The following is an 18,225-nucleotide window of genomic DNA, read 5'->3' on the forward strand; positions in this document are numbered from 1 at the left end:
TTTCAGTTTATAGAGCGCTCAAATGCCGAGTTATCTTGGCGCTAAAGTGAGAGAAGAGATCTAAGTGTACAGGGGCTGCCTTAGGCATGTGCAAGCTGTGCACCTGCACAAGGCCACCAAACCCCAGGGGCCGCCACGCCAATATATATCTTTAATATAATAATCCTCTGAGGATGGATACATATTTGCATGGTGGCCCCTGGCAAGGATTTGGCAACCTCCGGCTCTGTTCCACTTCCAAACACCTTGACCCCCCTCTTCACTAGCCTCCGCGCTCTGCCCCGCCCAGACCCCCTCTTCCGGAGCCCCCTACCTACGTTCCCTGCCCAGGGCCGCCATGAGCCTAGAGCTGCCCCTGAAGTGTATTAAAAAACTGAACAGTTAAGACCCGGAAATAGCCATGTTTTCATTTGCTTCCTAAAAACTGTCTAACTTGGTTGAAGTCAGAGTATAATGGGCAACTGGTTCCACAACCTAGCTGCACACAGTGACAGGCTCTCCCCGCCCCCCACCCTTCCCCTCCTTCTAGCTCTGCGAACTTAAGTGGTACAAATGAGGCCGGAATTAGCTGTATGGCAACTTAGCCCTTTGTTCACTGGTGTGTTTAGAAGTGCTAGGGCATGCAAAAAACACTTTTGCGAGCTTGTTCACAACACATGCATTAGCACTATTAAGCAGAGTCAAGTCAAGTCAAGTCAAGTCAAAGAATTTATATAGCGCACTATATACCCAGAGGGTCTCAAGGCGCTTAGGAAGGGGAGGAGGATTATTTGTCAAATATCCACGTTTTAAGTTGCTTTCTGAATGCTAGGTGGTTCTGGGTAAGGCGAAGGTAAGTAGGGAGTGAGTTCCATGTTTTAGCAGCCAGGTATGAGAAGGATCTGCCTCCCATGGTGGTCTTGTTGATGCGAGGTACGGAGGCGAGGGCTTGGCTGGAAGAACGTAGTTGGTGGGAGGGGGTGTAGAAGGACAGTCGTGAGTTGAGGCATTCTGGTCCGATGTCGTAGAGTGATTTGTGTGCGTGGGTTAGCAGTCGGAAAGTGATTCTCTTATTGACGGGTAGCCAGTGGAGGTCTTTCAGGTGACCAGAGATGTGTTCGTTACGCGGGATGTCTAATATGATCCTGGCTGAGGCGTTTTGGATTCGTTGGAGTTTCTTCTGGAGTTTAGCGGTAGTACCTGCGTAGAGGGTGTTTCCGTAGTCCAGTCGGCTCGTTACCAGAGCATGGGTGACTGTTTTCCTGGTTTCGGTGGGGATCCAGCGAAATGTTTTTTTGAGCATGCGAAGAATGTTGAAGCAGGATGAGGATACGGCGCTGACTTGTCTGTTCATAGAGAGTGAAGAATCCAGGATGACGCCTAGGTTCCGTGCGTGGTCTGTCGGGATGGGTGCTTTTCCAAGGGCTTCCGGCCACCAAGAGTCGTCCCATGCAGAGGGGGATGTACCTAATATGAGGACTTCTGTTTTATCTGAGTTCAGTTTCAGACGGCTGTGTTTCATCCATTCGGCAACTTCTTTCATTCCTTCGTGTAGGTTAGTTTTGGCGGTGCTGGGGTCATTGGTGAGAGAAAGGATTAGTTGAGTGTCATCCGCGTAAGAGATGATGTTGAGGTTGTGTTGGCGGGCGATGGTCGCGAGGGGGCTCATGTATACGTTGAAGAGGGTGGGCTGAGTGAGGATCCTTGTGGTACGCCACAGATGACTTCAGTGGCCTCGGACTTGAATGGTGGAAGGCGGACTCTCTGGGTTCTTCCGGAGAGGAACGAGGTGATCCATTCAAGTGCTTTTCCTTGTATTCCGATGTTACTGAGGCGTTGTAAAAGGGTGCTGTGGCAGACTGTGTCAAAGGCTGCAGAGAGGTCGAGGAGGATGAGGGCGACTGTGTCTCCATTGTCCAGTAGAGTTCGAATGTCGTCTGTTGCTGCGATGAGGGCGGTCTCAGTGCTGTGTTTAGCTCGGAAGCCAGATTGTGAGGAGTCGAGGGATTTGTTGGCTTCGAGGAAAGCGGCGAGCTGGCTGTTGACCGCTTTCTCGATTACTTTTGCCGGGAATGGAAGGAGCGAGATGGGGCGGTAATTTTTGAGTTCGGTGGGGTCCGCTGTGGGTTTTTTCAGAAGGGCGGTGAGTTCAGCGTGTTTCCAGCTCTCAGGGAAGGTTGCGGAGTTGAAGGAGCAGTTGATGACGTCTCGGAGGTGCGGTGCTATGACGGAGTCTGCTTTTTTGAAGATGTGGTGAGGACATGGGTCTGTGGGGGATCCTGAGTGGATGGAGTTCATCAGGCGGATGGTGTCCTCAGTGGAGATTGGGTTCCAGTCGTTAAGGGTGTTCACGGGGGGAGAATGTTCAGCATATGGTTGGGCGGGTTGGTCTCCGGGTTGGTTGTCGAAGCTGTTGTGGATGTCTGCAATCTTGTTGTGGAAGAATGAGGCTAGGGAGTCGCAGAGGGCTTGAGAGGGGGTGATGTCGTTGGAGTTGGCCGAGGGATTGGAAAATTCCTTGACGATGTTGAAAAGTTCCTTGCTGTTGTGGGCGTTGTTGTCAAGTCGATCCTTGAATGCTGTTTTCTTGGCCTTTCGGATTAGTTGGTGGTGTGTGCGGGTGGCGTTTTTGAAGGCGTCCTTGGTGCTAGTGGTTGGGTCTTTTTTCCAGGCCTTTTCAAGGGAGCGGCAGAGTTTCTTGGACTTCTTAAGATCATCGTTGAACCATGAGGCCTTCTTGTTGTCAGGTTTGCTTTGACGTTTTTTCAGTGGTACTAAGGTGTCGGCGGTGTTGGATAACCATAGGGTGAAGTTAGCGGCGGCTTGGTCTGGGTTAGAAGAGTGGGCTGGGGTGTTTAGAAGGAGCGATGAGGAGATCTGGTCGATGGTGATTTTGTTCCAGTTTCTTTGCAGAGTTGGTTGGAGGTGGTTGATGGGTTTTGGCTTGTTGAAGGTGAAGTGAACGCAGCTGTGGTCAGTCCAGAGGAGATCCGTAGTGTGGCTGAAGGAGACATGATTGCTGGAGGTGAAGATGGGGTCGAGTGTGTGACCTGCGATGTGGGTGGGGGAAGTGACCAGTTGTTTAAGTCCGAGGTTGGCGAGGTTGTCCAAGAGGGTGGTGGTGTTGCGGTCGTTGATCTTTTCAAGGTGAAAGTTGAGGTCTCCCAGAAGGATGTAGTCTTTGGAGGGGAGCGCGTGTGGAGTGATGAAGTCCGTGATGTCTTCACTGAATTTTGCGCGGGGTCCTGGTGGTCTGTAGAGGAGGGTGCCTCTGAGTGTGGTCTTGGGGTCGATGTGGATCTGGAAGTGAAGGTGTTCGGAGTTGGCGAGGTTGGCGTCAGAGCTGGTTGAGATGCGGATTGATTTCTTATGGACGATAGCGATTCCTCCTCCAGTGTGGCCGGTACGGTCCTTGCGAGTGATCTTATAGTCTTCAGGGATGGCAATGGTGATGTCAGGGGCGGAGGAGGCGTTCATCCAAGTTTCCGTTAGGAAGGCGACGTCTGGAGAGATGGTGTCTAGTAGATTCCATAGGTCAATGGCGTGTCTGTGGACCGAGCGGGTGTTGAGAAGGATGCATTGTAGGTGGTTGGGGTCGGGAGTCTGTGGTGTGGTCGTAGCGGAGATGTTGTCGGTGCCGCTGAATTTGCAGGAGTAGCAGGAGAAAGGTCCATGGGTGTGTCCGGGAGCGGCTTGGACGCAGTTGGGGGCGCGACCGGGGTTAAGGGCTAGGAGCGTGGTGGCATCGTAGGTAATGCGGGCGGGGTGGGAGGGAGGGGGGCCAGGGTGTCTGGCGCTGGGCGCAGTCCAGGCGCAGACGGGCGTAGACGGGCTTACCTTTGGCGCACCTTCGGCGTGGATTGGGCGCGGTCGCTGCGCGTGAACGCTGCGCGCAAAATCAGCTGTCATATGTGGATGGTGGAAGGGGAGGGGCGAGGGAGTGTCAGCTGGGAAGGCGGGAGCGGGGTGGAGACTGGGGCGTGGCACAACAAACAACAACAAGGTAAACACCAAAATGGCCGGCAGCGCGGAACGGAGCAGGCAGCCCCAGAGATTCTCAAAGTGCGGGGAAAAGTACAACAAAAATGCGGTCAGGGCAACACAGAGACAGCACAGTGCTACAAGCGTTTAATGAGCAGGCGAGGTGGTAAGCGCTATCAGGTTACGGTGATAAACAGCCAAGCGAACCTGCAATGTTATGCAAATAAATAAATAATAGCGAAGTAGATGCTTGCAGCGGTCTTCAAATGCGCGTTCTTAAATAAATCAATAGCAATGAGCACAATCAGCAGATGAGGCCAACGATACCAGGCTGTGAGGGGAGGCAGGTCGGGGAGCAGCGAGGAGGAGCGGCCGTGTCTGTGGAGCACAGGACGGTCACAGCTCGAACTTTGCAGCGTGCCTTAGTGGGAGGGAGTGTCAGCTGGGAAGGCGGGAGCGGGGTGGAGATTGGGGCGTGGCACAACAAACAACAACAAGGTAAACACCAAAATGGCCGGCAGCGCGGAACGGAGCAGGCAGCCCCAGAGATTCTCAAAGTGCGGGGAAAAGTACAACAAAAATGCGGTCAGGGCAACACAGAGACAGCACAGTGCTACAAGCGTTTAATGAGCAGGCGAGGTGGTAAGCGCTATCAGGTTACGGTGATAAACAGCCAAGCGAACCTGCAATGTTATGCAAATAAATAAATAATAGCGAAGTAGATGCTTGCAGCGGTCTTCAAATGCGCGTTCTTAAATAAATCAATACCAATGAGCACATCGGCTCGTCAAACCACTGCGGTTTTTTCACAGTGCATGTGAGTCACGTGACCACAAAAGCGGGTTACGTGACCACACAAGCACGCGCATCTCCCTAATCCGCCTGCCACACCTCCTCCCCTCGCTCGCATTCCCGCCCCCTCACCAGGCTCTCCCGCCCCCATCCGGCTTCCCTCCGCGCATCTCCCTAATCCGCCTGCCACACTTCTCCTCCCCTCGCTCGCATTCCCGCCCCCCCACCAGGCTCTCCCGCCCCAATCCGGCTACCCTCCGGCCATTTGCCAGCATTGCGAGGCCATTTGCCTTTACATGGACGAGAAAGAGCAATAACGTGCCAGAAAAGACTAACTAAAACCACTCGTAGCAAATGCTACCCGTTCACAACGGCTACAGAGGCGCTTCGAAGCCAATGCGATTCACTTTTACCATGAACAAGCACTGGCGTTGCCAAAAGGTTTCGCATTTGGAAAGTTGGAGCTATTGGTTTTGTAAATGACATTTTATATTTATATATTGTTATTGACAATGCCAATAACGATATATAAATATAAAATGTCATTTACAAAACCAATAGCTCCAACTTTCCAAATGCGAAACCTATTGGCAACGCCAGTGCTTGTTTTGATCGTATCACCAATAATTGTCTCGGACCTTCGTATGTCATCTTCGAAGAATTCATAGCTACCTAAAGCAGTGTCTGTTTTATTGCACGGGGGAATACACAGGTGTTTTCTATTTAATTGCTCTGTACATATTCAAATACGAGTGTTATAAATGACAGATGTGACAGGCAAATGGATTCTTCATTAAATATAGGGGTTTGTTATGTATGACCATTAAAGCTTTCCAGCAACAAAAGAAGAGAATGCATTGACAAAAATATGTGGTTCATATCATAAAATGTGCACACTAAAATCCTGGCGAAACCAGTAAGGAGAAAAAAAAATTGGGGCTAAAAAATCTCGAATTTGATTTATGAACATCCGATTACGCATGATCTGCCTCATTCCAAGCACACACACCTGGAATGTTGTGATAATCATGCACACAGAAAAAAATAACCATATGGAATTTACAATTTAATGTGTAGGATTACAGTATTAGAGCACTTAAAAAGAAATAGACAAAAAAGATATCCTAAAAAGTAACACATTTGGGATCAATGGAAAGTGTCACTAAGAATGTCAATTTTCTAAAAGAACGTCCGCACCATCCAACTTCAGACAATAAAGGAGATTTTGGAAACCAAGGAAATGAGCACTGGCCACTTACCTGGGCACTTCTTGCTCAATATCCTGTAGGAAGAAGAGAGAGAGAAATACAGTTACACTGTTATAATCATAGGCAACGAAGCAACCAACCCCCTGAACTGAAAGGCACATAGAAACTCCATCAACCAAACTGACATAGAAACTCCATCAACCAAACTGACATAGAAACTCCATCAACTAAACTGGCACTTTAACTGAAGGGCACATAGAAACGCCATGAACTGAACTGGCACTTTAACTAAAGGGCACATAGAAACTGCAGCCCATGATACCCAATTAAACCTGTACAAAGTAGAAACACCCAAGAGGATTTATGCTGAAAGGATGAACTAGGTCTGGGACTCCAGTACACAGTGGTGGCTACTCTGTTTAGGCGCAGGAGCACCGCCCCACTGCACTTTCCGCAGCGAGCACAGAAAAAATAAACGATAATTAAACAAGTTTGTTATCATTTTCTTTCGTGTCGCTGAGCAGAGGCATGGAACGGGACCATCCTGACAGAGAATCAGCATCAGAGAGGAGTTATGGTGGGCACTGAGTGCGCATTTGGGGTTAGCCGACTGTCTCAGCCCAGCCAAACCCACATGCTCACTTAGCCTTTCTCCAAACCAAGCTATGTTGTACAGCTGACTGAAGAAGATATACAGCGCCTTACCAGGCCACTCAGACCCATCCTGGCTTTACCAGCATGGGAGCAGAGCCCGGATTGGACATGGGGTGCCTGGGAGCCTGAGCATTGGCTGCTGGGAGTAAACAGGAGCAGATGAGCAGAAGACCACGAAGGCGGTGGCCAGCAGGTAAGAAAAATGCTACTTACCAGTATGCATCTGTTCTTGGCATGTACAGCTGCAGAGTTACACACTATGCATAGATGCCCACCTAGTGTTGGGCCCGGATGTTTGCAGTTTGTTTTGTTGTAGAAAAGTCTTTGGGAGTCACGGGACACTTGACTCCTCCTTAGGATGATACTGCGCATGAGCATCGGCTCCATCCCCAGATTGTTCCACCCCTCCATTTTGCCTTCAAAGTGACAGCCACTGGACTCCGAACTGATCCGAGCTCAGGGATTGAGATAGGCCTTTAGTACACGTGCAAATGGCATCTTCGGTTGGCCTCTGGCCCTCTTTACCCTTGGTGCTAAGAGCGTTTTATTTACATTAGTTTGCTGAGTGGTATTTGTGTCGGAGTACAGACTCTGTTCATGTCCGTAAGACCCAGACCCTGGTCCCTGGGTACGCTTTGATGTATCCACACCTCAGTATCTGTCTCCCTGCCACACAGTATGTCTCTCCTGGTTTCAGTGTCTATGTTCCAGTTTCTATATCCATGCGTTCATCTTCCACTGTCTGTGTCGGTCTGTCCTAGTGACGGTCTGTCAGTCCCCAAGGCATCTGGCCTTCCCAGTGTCCATGTCTACCTATTCGTTTCTGTGCATTTGTCTCAATGTCTATTTGGAGGTCTATATGTAATACGGTTAATTATTCGGTTCTAGGTCAACCTATTTCGGAGTCTGTGTCTACCTAACTCAATGTATGTGTCTGCTAGTTCTATTATCTTAGTAAATATCTTATTATTCCATGTCTGTCTGTTTCAGTGATGGGGTTTGACTATCTGCTGTATCTGTGTTGGTTTTTCCTGCCATCCTGTGTTCATTAAGATGTTTTCACTTGTTCAATATTTGGATCTGCAACTTAGCAAAAAACGTAACTTCCTTTACCACACCCACCAAATCTAGAGCTATCAGCCAGCTCTGCAAACATCTCTAACACTGGCAGGAACCGCCTTTACCATGGTCCCGGACAATTCAAGAAAACTTTGATAGACCGCTCCATCGAACAAGACCGCTGTCCGTAAACCATATCCAAAGTATCTTATTTTACAAAAAACAAACTTTCAAAGCGGCAGTTTGTTTCTCAAATTCTGAAAAAAAAAGAAATAAGATTTTGACTCCCCATGGTGTGGGGGTCATTTTTCTTCTTTCTCTCTGTCCCTCCCTGCCAGAATATACCTGAAGGTAAGTGATATATAAAAAAAAAACAATCTGACTGCTCACTCTAAATAGAGCTGACGGTCGAGTGCCTTACCTCCAATGGCTCTACCGTCTGATCTTCGAATAAAGTTTTACAGCAACTGAGTAAAGTTTACTCTGACACCGTATAACTTGCGGTCTGCACAACTCAAAATTAGGCGATCGGACTTGAGTTTAGTGGACAGGGTACTCTGTCACCATTGCAATAGAGTACCTGTCTACCAAACTCTAACTCAACCCCAAAGGCCCACCTAATTCACATCTGTACTGACCCTGTGGGTCATGGGAACAGCCCATCTCGAATCTCACCTCACTCCATCACCTTGAATGCCACTTAAGTTTTAGTTTTTAAATTTGAGATTCACACCCCAAACCCAAATTCCACTCACTAAGCTACACCTTTCTGTGTCGGTCTTTCCCACTAACTTCGATTGTCTGCTTTTTCGCGACACAGTGTCTACTTCTGCCTGCCCCAGTTCCTGCTTCTGCCCAGCTTAGTGTCCACATATTCCAGCACTTGCCTCGCCCAACGCCCACCTATTCAAGCATCGGCCTTTTACAGTCTGCGAGCCTAGCTGTCTGCAACAGCCTGAACAGTATGTGTATCTGCCTGCACCAGTGTCTTCGTCTGCCTGCACCAGTGTCTTCGTCTGCCTGCACCAGTGTCTTGGTTTGCCTGCACCAGTGTCTTCGTCTGCTGTACCAGTGTCTGTGTCTGCCTGCACCAGTGTCTTGGTTTGCCTGCACCAGTGTCTTGGTTTGCCTGCACCAGTGTCTTCGTCTGCCTGCACCAATTTCTTCGTCTGCCTGCACCAGTGTCTTCGTCTGCCTGCACCAGTGTCTTCGTCTGCCTGCACCAGTGTCTGACGGCACCAGTGTCTTGGTTTGCATGCACCAGTGTCTTCGTCTGCCTGCACCAGTGTCTGTGTCTGCCTGCACCAGTGTCTTCGTCTGCCTGCACCAGTGTCTTGTCTGCCTGCACCAGTGTCTTCGTCTGCCTGCACCAGTGTCTTCGTCTGCCTGCACCAGTGTCTTGGTTTGCCTGCACCAATGTCTTCGTCTGCCTGCACCAGTGTCTTCGTCTGCCTGCACCAGTGTCTTGGTTTGCATGCACCAGTGTCTGTGTCTGACGGCACCAGTGTTCCACTCTGCCCCTTCCAATGTCAACTTCTGCCCATCTCACTGTCTACGTCTGCTCATTCAAGTGTCTGCATCTGCCCACCTCAGTATGTATGTATGTATGGATGTATTATTTCTATAGGGCAAACCTTACTAAAAGTCAGCAGAGTGCTTTATAGGGTCAAAGGCGAGCATGAACTCAACTAGTGGTAATGGAGGTGTGGATGGCGATGCACTGTGATGCATTCTTCTTCACAGAAGTGAGTCTTCAAGTCTTTCCTCACTTGGAGCAGACAAATAGCAGTCCTGGTGGATAGGTAGGTGTTGGAAGGGCCTGCTGCCATGTGTTTGCACGTTGTCACACTTCTTATTCTGCATTCTGATGGTGTCCTGGCGGCGGATGTGCAGAGAACCACTGGAAATGGTGTTCTTGTCTTTAATGTTAGCAGGGGTATTGACTGTGATAACTCTGTAAGCGATGCTGCTCATTTAGAAAGAAGATGGGGCGTTGCGAAAGGAGGAGCCAGGATGCCTAGTACCTGTGTCTGACTGCCCTAGTGCTAACATCTGCCCGCCCAAGTGTCTGCGCCTGCGTGTCCTAGTGCCTGTGTCTGACTGACCTAGTGCTAACATCTGCCTGCCAAGTGTCTGCGCCTGCGTGTCCTAGTGCCTGTGTCTGACTGCCCTAGTGCTTACATCTGCCTGCCCAAGTGTCTGCGCCTGCGTGTCCTAGTGCCTGTGTCTGACTGACCTAGTGCTAACATCTGCCTGCCAAGTGTCTGCGCCTGCGTGTCCTAGTGCCTGTGTCTGACTGACCTAGTGCTAACATCTGCCTGCCAAGTGTCTGCGCCTGCGTGTCCTAGTGCCTGTGTCTGACTGCCCTAGTGCTTACATCTGCCTGCCCAAGTGTCTGCGCCTGCGTGTCCTAGCGCCTATGTCTGACTGCCCTAGTGCTTACATCTGCCTGCCAAGTGTCTGTGCCTGCGTGTCCTAGTGCCTGTGTCTGACTGCCCTAGTGCTAACATCTGCCTGCCCCAGTGTCTGTCCCTGCGTGTCCTTGCACCTATGTCTGACTGCCCTAGTGCTAACATCTGCCTGCCAAGTGTCTGCGCCTGCGTGTCCTAGTGCCTGTGTCTGACTGCCCTAGTGCTTACATCTGCCTGCCAAGTGTCTGCGCCTGCGTGTCCTAGTGCCTGTGTCTGACTGCCCTAGTGCTTACATCTGCCTGCCCAAGTGTCTGCGCCTGCGTGTCCTAGCGCCTATGTCTGACTGCCCTAGTGCTTACATCTGCCTGCCAAGTGTCTGTGCCTGCGTGTCCTAGCGCCTATGTCTGACTTCTCTAGTGCTTACAGCTGCCTGCCAAGTGTCTGCGCCTGCGTGTACTAGTGCCGGTGTCTGACTGACCTAGTGCTAACATCTGCCTGCCAAGTGTCTGCGCCTGCGTGTCCTAGTGCCCGTGTCTGACTGCCCTAGTGCTAACATCTGCCTGCCAAGTGTCTGCGCCTGCGTGTCCTAGTGCCGGTGTCTGACTGACCTAGTGCTAACATCTGCCTGCCCAAGTGTCTGCGCCTGCGTGTCCTAGCACCTGTGTCTGACTGCCCTAGTGCTAACATCTGCCTGCCAAGTGTCTGCGCCTGCGTGTCCTAGCACCTGTGTCTGACTGCCCTAGTGCTAACATCTGCCTGCCAAGTGTCTGCGCCTGCGTGTCCTAGTGCCGGTGTCTGACTGCCCTAGTGCTAACATCTGCCTGCCAAGTGTCTGCGCCTGCGTGTACTAGTGCCGGTGTCTGACTGACCTAGTGCTAACATCTGCCTGCCAAGTGTCTGCGCCTGCGTGTCCTAGTGCCCGTGTCCGACTGCCCTAGTGCTAACATCTGCCTGCCCAAGTGTCTGCGCCTGCGTGTCCTAGCACCTGTGTCTGACTGCCCTAGTGCTAACATCTGCCTGCCAAGTGTCTGCGCCTGCGTGTCCTAGTGCCCGTGTCTGACTGCCCTAGTGCTAACATCTGCCTGCCAAGTGTCTGGCCTACGTGTCCTAGTGCCGGTGTCTGACTGACCTAGTGCTAACATCTGCCTGCCCAAGTGTCTGCGCCTGCGTGTCCTAGCACCTGTGTCTGACTGCCCTAGTGCTAACATCTGCCTGCCAAGTGTCTGCGCCTGCGTGTACTAGTGCCGGTGTCTGACTGACCTAGTGCTAACATCTGCCTGCCAAGTGTCTGCGCCTGCGTGTACTAGTGCCGGTGTCTGACTGACCTAGTGCTAACATCTGCCTGCCAAGTGTCTGCGCCTGCGTGTCCTAGTGCCCGTGTCTGACTGCCCTAGTGCTAACATCTGCCTGCCAAGTGTCTGCGCCTGCGTATCCTAGTGCCTGTGTCTGACTGCCCTAGTGCGTACATCTGCCTGCCCAAGTGTCTGCGCCTGCGTGTCCTAGCGCCTATGTCTGACTGCCCTAGTGCTTACATCGGCCTGCCAAGTGTCTGCGCCTGCGTGTCCTAGCGCCTATGTCTGACTGCCCTAGTGCTTACATCTGCCTGCCAAGTGTCTGCGCCTGCGTGTCCTAGCACCTGTGTCTGACTGCCCTAGTGCTAACATCTGCCTGCCAAGGGTCTGCGCCTGCGTGTCCTAGTGCCGGTGTCTGACTGCCCTAGTGCTAACATCTGCCTGCCAAGTGTCTGCGCCTGCGTGTACTAGTGCCGGTGTCTGACTGACCTAGTGCTAACATCTGCCTGCCAAGTGTCTGCGCCTGCGTGTCCTAGTGCCCGTGTCTGACTGCCCTAGTGCTAACATCTGCCTGCCAAGTGTCTGCGCCTGCGTGTCCTAGTGCCGGTGTCTGACTGACCTAGTGCTAACATCTGCCTGCCCAAGTGTCTGCGCCTGCGTGTCCTAGCACCTATGTCTGACTGCCCTAGTTCTTACATCGGCCTGCCCAAGTGTCTGTGCCTGCGTGTCCTAGCGCCTATGTCTGACTGCCCTAGTGCTTACATCTGCCTGCCAAGTGTCTGTGCCTGCGTGTCCTAGTGCCTGTGTCTGACTGCCCTAGTGCTTACATCTGCCTGCCCAGTGTCTGTGCCTGCGTGTCCTAGTCCCTGTGTCTGACTGCCCTAGTGCTTACATCTGCCTGCCCAAGTGTCTGTGCCTGCGTGTCCTAGTGCCTGTGTCTGACTGCCCTAGTGCTTACATCTGCCTGCCCAAGTGTCTGTGCCTGCGTGTCCTAGTGCCTGTGTCTGACTGCCCTAGTGCTTACATCTGCCTGCCCAAGTGCCTGTGCCTGCGTGTCCTAGTCCCTGTGTCTGACTGCCCTAGTGCTTACATCTGCCTGCCCAAGTGTCTGCGCCTGCGTGTCCTAGTGCCTGTGTCTGATTGCCCTAGTGCTTATATCTGCCTGCCCAAGTGTCTGCGCCTGCGTGTCCTTGTGCCTGTGTCTGACTGCCCTAGTGCTTACATATGCCTGCCCAAGTGTCTGCGCCTGCGTGTCCTAGTGCCTGTGTCTGACCGCCCTAGTGCTTACATCTGCCTGCCCAAGTGTCTGTGCCTGCGTGTCCTAGTGCCTGTGTCTGACTGCCCTAGTGCTTACATCTGCCTGCCCAAGTGTCTGTGCCTGCGTGTCCTAGTGCCTGTGTCTGACTGCCCTAGTGCTTACATCTGCCTGCCCAAGTGTCTGTGCCTGCGTGTCCTAGCGCCTATGTCTGACTGCCCTAGTGCTTACATCTGCCTGCCAAGTGTCTGTGCCTGCGTTTCCTAGCACCTGTGTCTGACTGCCCTAGTGCTAACATCTGCCTGCCTAGGGTCTGCACCTGCGTGTCCTAGTGCCGGTGTCTGACTGCCCTAGTGCTAACATCTGCCTGCCAAGTGTCTGCGCCTGCGTGTACTAGTGCCGGTGTCTGACTGGCCTAGTGCTAACATCTGCCTGCCAAGTGTCTGCGCCTGCGTGTCCTAGTGCCCGTGTCTGACTGCCCTAGTGCTAACATCTGCCTGCCAAGTGTCTGCGCCTGCGTGTCCTAGTGCCGGTGTCTGACTGACCTAGTGCTAACATCTGCCTGCCCAAGTGTCTGCGCCTGCGTGTCCTAGCACCTATGTCTGACTGCCCTAGTGCTTACATCTGCCTGCCCAAGTGTCTGTGCCTGCGTGTCCTAGCGCCTATGTCTGACTGCCCTAGTGCTTACATCTGCCTGCCAAGTGTCTGTGCCTGCGTGTCCTAGTGCCTGTGTCTGACTGCCTAGTGCTTACATCTGCCTGCCCAGTGTCTGTGCCTGCGTGTCCTAGTCCCTGTGTCTGACTGCCCTAGTGCTTACATCTGCCTGCCCAAGTGTCTGTGCCTGCGTGTCCTAGTGCCTGTGTCTGACTGCCCTAGTGCTTACATCTGCCTGCCCAAGTGTCTGTGCCTGCGTGTCCTAGTGCCTGTGTCTGACTGCCCTAGTGCTTACATCTGCCTGCCCAAGTGTCTGTGCCTGCGTGTCCTAGTCCCTGTGTCTGACTGCCCTAGTGCTTACATCTGCCTGCCCAAGTGTCTGCGCCTGCGTGTCCTAGTGCCTGTGTCTGATTGCCCTAGTGCTTATATCTGCCTGCCCAAGTGTCTGCGCCTGCGTGTCCTAGTGCCTGTGTCTGACTGCCCTAGTGCTTACATATGCCTGCCCAAGTGTCTGCGCCTGCGTGTCCTAGTGCCTGTGTCTGACTGCCCTAGTGCTTACATCTGCCTGCCCAAATGTCTGCGCCTGCGTGTCCTAGTGCCTGTGTCTGACTGCCCTAGTGCTTACATCTGCCTGCCCAAGTGTCTGTGCCTGCGTGTCCTAGTGCCTGTGTCTGACTGCCCTAGTGCTTACATCTGCCTGCCCAAGTGTCTGTGCCTGCGTGTCCTAGCGCCTATGTCTGACTGCCCTAGTGCTTACATCTGCCTGCCAAGTGTCTGTGCCTGCGTTTCCTAGTGCCTGTGTCTGACTGCCCTAGTGCTAACATCTGCCTGCCCAAGTGTCTGCGCCTGCGTGTCCTAGTGCCCGTGTCTGACTGACCTAGTGCTTATATCTGCCTGCCCAAGTGTCTGCGCCTGCGTGTCCAAGTGCCTATGTCTGACTGCCCTAGTGCTTACATCTGCCTGCCAAGTGTCTGCGCCTGCGTGTCCTAGAGCCTGTGTCTGACTGCCCTAGTGCTTACATCTGCCTACCCCAGTGTCTGTGCCTGCCTGCCCTAGTGCATACATATTTCTAACTCAGCTCATGTGCCTGTGTTTCCCTGCCCACATGTCTGCCTGTTCCAGGCCCAGTGCCTGCATCTGACTGCCCAAGTGTCCATTGCCAGTCCTGCCCCGGGGTCCTTACCTGCCCACCCCAGTGTTGGTGTGAAAGCTGTGAATAAGTTTCGAGGTGCAGTCCGGCTGTGCCATCACAATAGTACAGCTACACCACTGTACAACAAATCGAAACACACACCCGGTACTCACAAATTTAAGGCATACACACACACACACACACACACGTTATAATGGGCTCAGGAGGGCTAGACACTGGCTACTGTAATGCAGGTTTACTTGGGTTGCTAATTCATATTTGTAGACACATTTTCAAAATATCAATGCGCAGGTACTACAAAGAATAATGTAACCCTGATTCCAAATACAGCAGACCGAGTTCGGACTACAAACTCCTCCTGCACCTTTATGACCAAAGAATTCTGCGACTTCCAACATATCGAGGATGCACACTTTTGCAGTAATCTACCCCAGGTGAATCGCCCCACGAATGGGAGCGCGGTAAGCACGTACCTGCAGGAGGTGGACCTCTTCCTATGAGAGAGCTATAGCTGATTCGCCAACTATCAGTTTTCCTAAAACATCAAACACAATATACATACAAAGAGGGGCTTTTGATTAAGTGGCATTGTAACATCATAGCTGGCAGAGGCATGGGTGGGGATTCATTCTCACCTCCTTCATAAACAGTAATAAGAAAATGCCTGGCACAGATGAAAGGCTTGTTGCTTAAAAACATCACTGGTAAAACAGCTACAGAAATAATGTTTTTTATATTAAAAATTCTTGTAGCAAGCAGAATAAGGCATGTTTATATGAGTGTATATTTTTGTTTTCACCTACTTGGTCCAAAAAAAAAAAGAAACAAATAATGAAACGGATCAAAAGCACGGTGGAGCAGAGCAGGCGATTCCCGTAAGAACGGTAGGGCTGGGTGGGGGAGGGGGGTACAAAAGACGCCACTGAGGGAACTTAAATAATGAATTTTCACTCGCCGTCGTCTGTTGAGTTCCCCCCTCCCTTCCACCCCACCCCACTGCTGTTACCTTCAGGGGCCGCTTCTGGAGCAGGGTATGAGGGCAGAAAGCGCAGACTAGCAGTAGTAGCAACAGGGAGAAATGTTTTCCAAACAAAGGCCGAAAAAGAAGCAGGACGGAGGGGGGTGGTGAAAGGTAACAGCAGGGCTTTAAGTGGGATGAAAAAACTGGAGGGTCTCTCAAAGGGGCGTGGCCAATGTAATTAAGGCTCTGGTTTAAAAACACTTAAGTAAAAAAAAATCTGTACTTAGCATAGTGTGCCGCCCAGCTTGTATTTTGCTGTTTCCGTCATTGCATCTAGATATATGATACAACAAGTAACATACCTACAACAAGTCAGGACTATTGGCTTTGTCAATGGTTGTTGGTTGCATAAAGGCAACTATGGCATGTATATAATTATAATAATAAAAAGTTTCCACTTAAAGCCCTGGTGGCACCACGACAATGTTGCTGCTCCTGAGTTACAAAAAGAGAAGGGAAATCCAGAGAGAAAATGACTCTCCTTAAAGGATTCCCCTTCCCCTACCAGCTCACCTGGCATGACGTCATGCCCTAACTTCTCCACTAGTGAGAAGTGAGCAGTGTGAGCACGCACACATCGATGTGCCTGCTGTACTGCAGTCTTGTAAAAAAACAGACCGCCTGTGCCAGAGCACACTGAAAAGCCCGATAGAGACCCGTTTCGAGGCCCCCTAAAAAAAACTCTTAGTGCTCAGACCCGGTGAGACCCGGCCCACTTAAAGCCCTGGGTAACAGGGATTCTGTGGGATGGACAAAGCGTGCGTTTGTAGTGCAGAGATTTTAGGGGGGGGGGGGGGGGGGCAGCAAACGAGGCATAGTGCCACTCTCCCTCGGAATGTGGATAGATAAAAGCTGTACTGTAAATTCGAGCAGTTGAGAGATACAAGTCATCAGTTCCAAAGGACGAAGAAGAAACTATGCTCCAGGGGAGAGACAAACACAGGTAGTGGAAGGAAAGCCATTGTGATGGGGCGACCCTTACCTCTATGGCGTGGCGAACCAGTGCGGACTCCCACACCTTCGGAACCACACATGCCGCAACTCAGCCAACCCAGGCTACTCCTCTCTCTGTCTCCCTACAGGCGCCGACAGCAACAGCGGTGCGCAGCGGACCGGAAGCGACCTTTCGTGAACCCGGAAGTGTGGCGAATCCCGAAGGACCGGAAGCGACCCCACCTGACCCCGGAAGTCATTCTCCAGGTTCCCGACCAGATGGTAGAAAAGCCGACAAGCCAGAGGATGCGGGGTTCCCAGCAGTGGACTCGTGGCAGGAGTTAGCAGCTCGCGAAGAACCAGCAGCGGAGAGCAGAGGAGGAGAAAGGAAGAGCCGAGAGAAGGAAGAGGAGGAAGACGTTTGGTGCGAGGATTGGTGGCGTCCTCCGGAGGTGGCTGGAGAGCGGCCGTAACTCGGAAGAGAGTTACGGCGGGGCACGTGAGTACCTTGTCACCTTTCTCTGTGTTTTCCTTTTGTAGTTAGCGTAAATATAGTATAGACTCACGAGCAGCACTCACTGTAAAAAGTAAACGCACCCCCCGGCACTGTATAGAACTGTACACCAACCCCCCCCTCAAGCCACACTCTCTACCCGCTACCCGTCTTCTTCTTCCCTTCTCCACCTACCCTACCGTACCTCCCTCACGCTCGCTTCAAACCCTCTCACTCCCCGGTGCAGGTGACAGTATTCCGAGGTCCATTGTCCTCAGGACTAATCGCCCTGTATTTGTTTCTTATACCTCCGAGGGGCACACCGTTACCTACACCACGGAGAGACGACCTCAGCCCAGCAGCGGACATCCTACCGACGACCCCCTCGCTGGATCCTCACCGCAACGGCCCCACCTGCATCTCTTACCTGGACTCCAACCCTGATATCTGTACTCCAAAGACCTGGTCTCTGTACCCTCAATAAAATTCTCGCTAATCATAGCGCACTTCATCCGGCCTCCACGCCTGTTATTCCGGCCCGCCCCAACCCCCACTCCACAGTTGGTGTCAGAAGTGGGATTGCCCGGAAGCATGGAGGCCGCAGTCAAACAGCTGGCAGAAGGCCAGGAACTTCTTGGGAAATTGATGGAACGGTTCCTCAAGACCGCAGAAGATGACCGTGGACAACTGCATGATGTCCTGAAAGGGCAGGGCACTGCCCAGGACCAAGCCCTTGAGAAGCTTACGACTGTTATGGGGCAACAAAGACCAATGGCCTCTCTCCCCTCCGTGGTTCTGCAGAAATATGTGGCTGGCGAAGATCCTGATTTTTTCTTCACGAATTTTGAGCGCCTGGCCCAGGCCGCAGCCTGGCCAGCCGACCGTTGAGGTCATTACCTCGGTCCTCTTTTAACAGGGGAACTACAAGCAGCCTACCAACAAGCAAACATACAGGGACAAACCCCCTATGCTGACATAAAAGCTTGTATTTTGGAGCGTCTGGGGATTGACGACGAAACGTACAGGGTTCCGCTACGTCAGGCCAGGGAAGGCCCCCAAGAAAATCCCAGGGCGTTGTCCTTTCGGATACAAGACCTGGCTAACAGGTGGTTGAAACCCGCAACATCCAGCAAGGAAGAGATACTGTCCAAGATCTACCTAGAACAGTACCTAGCATCCTTACACCCGGCCACACAGAAATGGGTACGCCAACACGCTTGATTAACTCTCGACAGTGCAGTGGAGATCGCTAGTGCCTATAGCCGAGCACAAGAGTCACAACGTGTGAAGGAAGAACACCCCCCACGCTTACACCATGGCAGCCATCACCGGCAGCAAAG

The 18,225-nt window shown here is 52.0% G+C and overlaps 1 protein-coding gene across 1 annotated transcript in view; it reads right to left on the bottom strand.

Moving 5' to 3' along the window:
* TRIM44 (tripartite motif containing 44) overlaps positions 1-18,225 on the bottom strand; it is a 511,513-nt gene that overhangs the window by 331,055 nt on the left and 162,233 nt on the right. Inside the window, exon 4 of the mRNA XM_086959538.1 lies at positions 6,012-6,034. Coding sequence (XP_086815664.1) covers positions 6,012-6,034 — 23 coding nt within the window. The remainder of the gene's footprint in view (positions 1-6,011; positions 6,035-18,225) is intronic.

Source organism: Lissotriton vulgaris, chromosome 2_2 (assembly GCF_964263255.1).
Source record: "Lissotriton vulgaris chromosome 2_2, aLisVul1.2, whole genome shotgun sequence".
NCBI classification, from domain to species: domain Eukaryota; kingdom Metazoa; phylum Chordata; class Amphibia; order Caudata; family Salamandridae; genus Lissotriton; species Lissotriton vulgaris.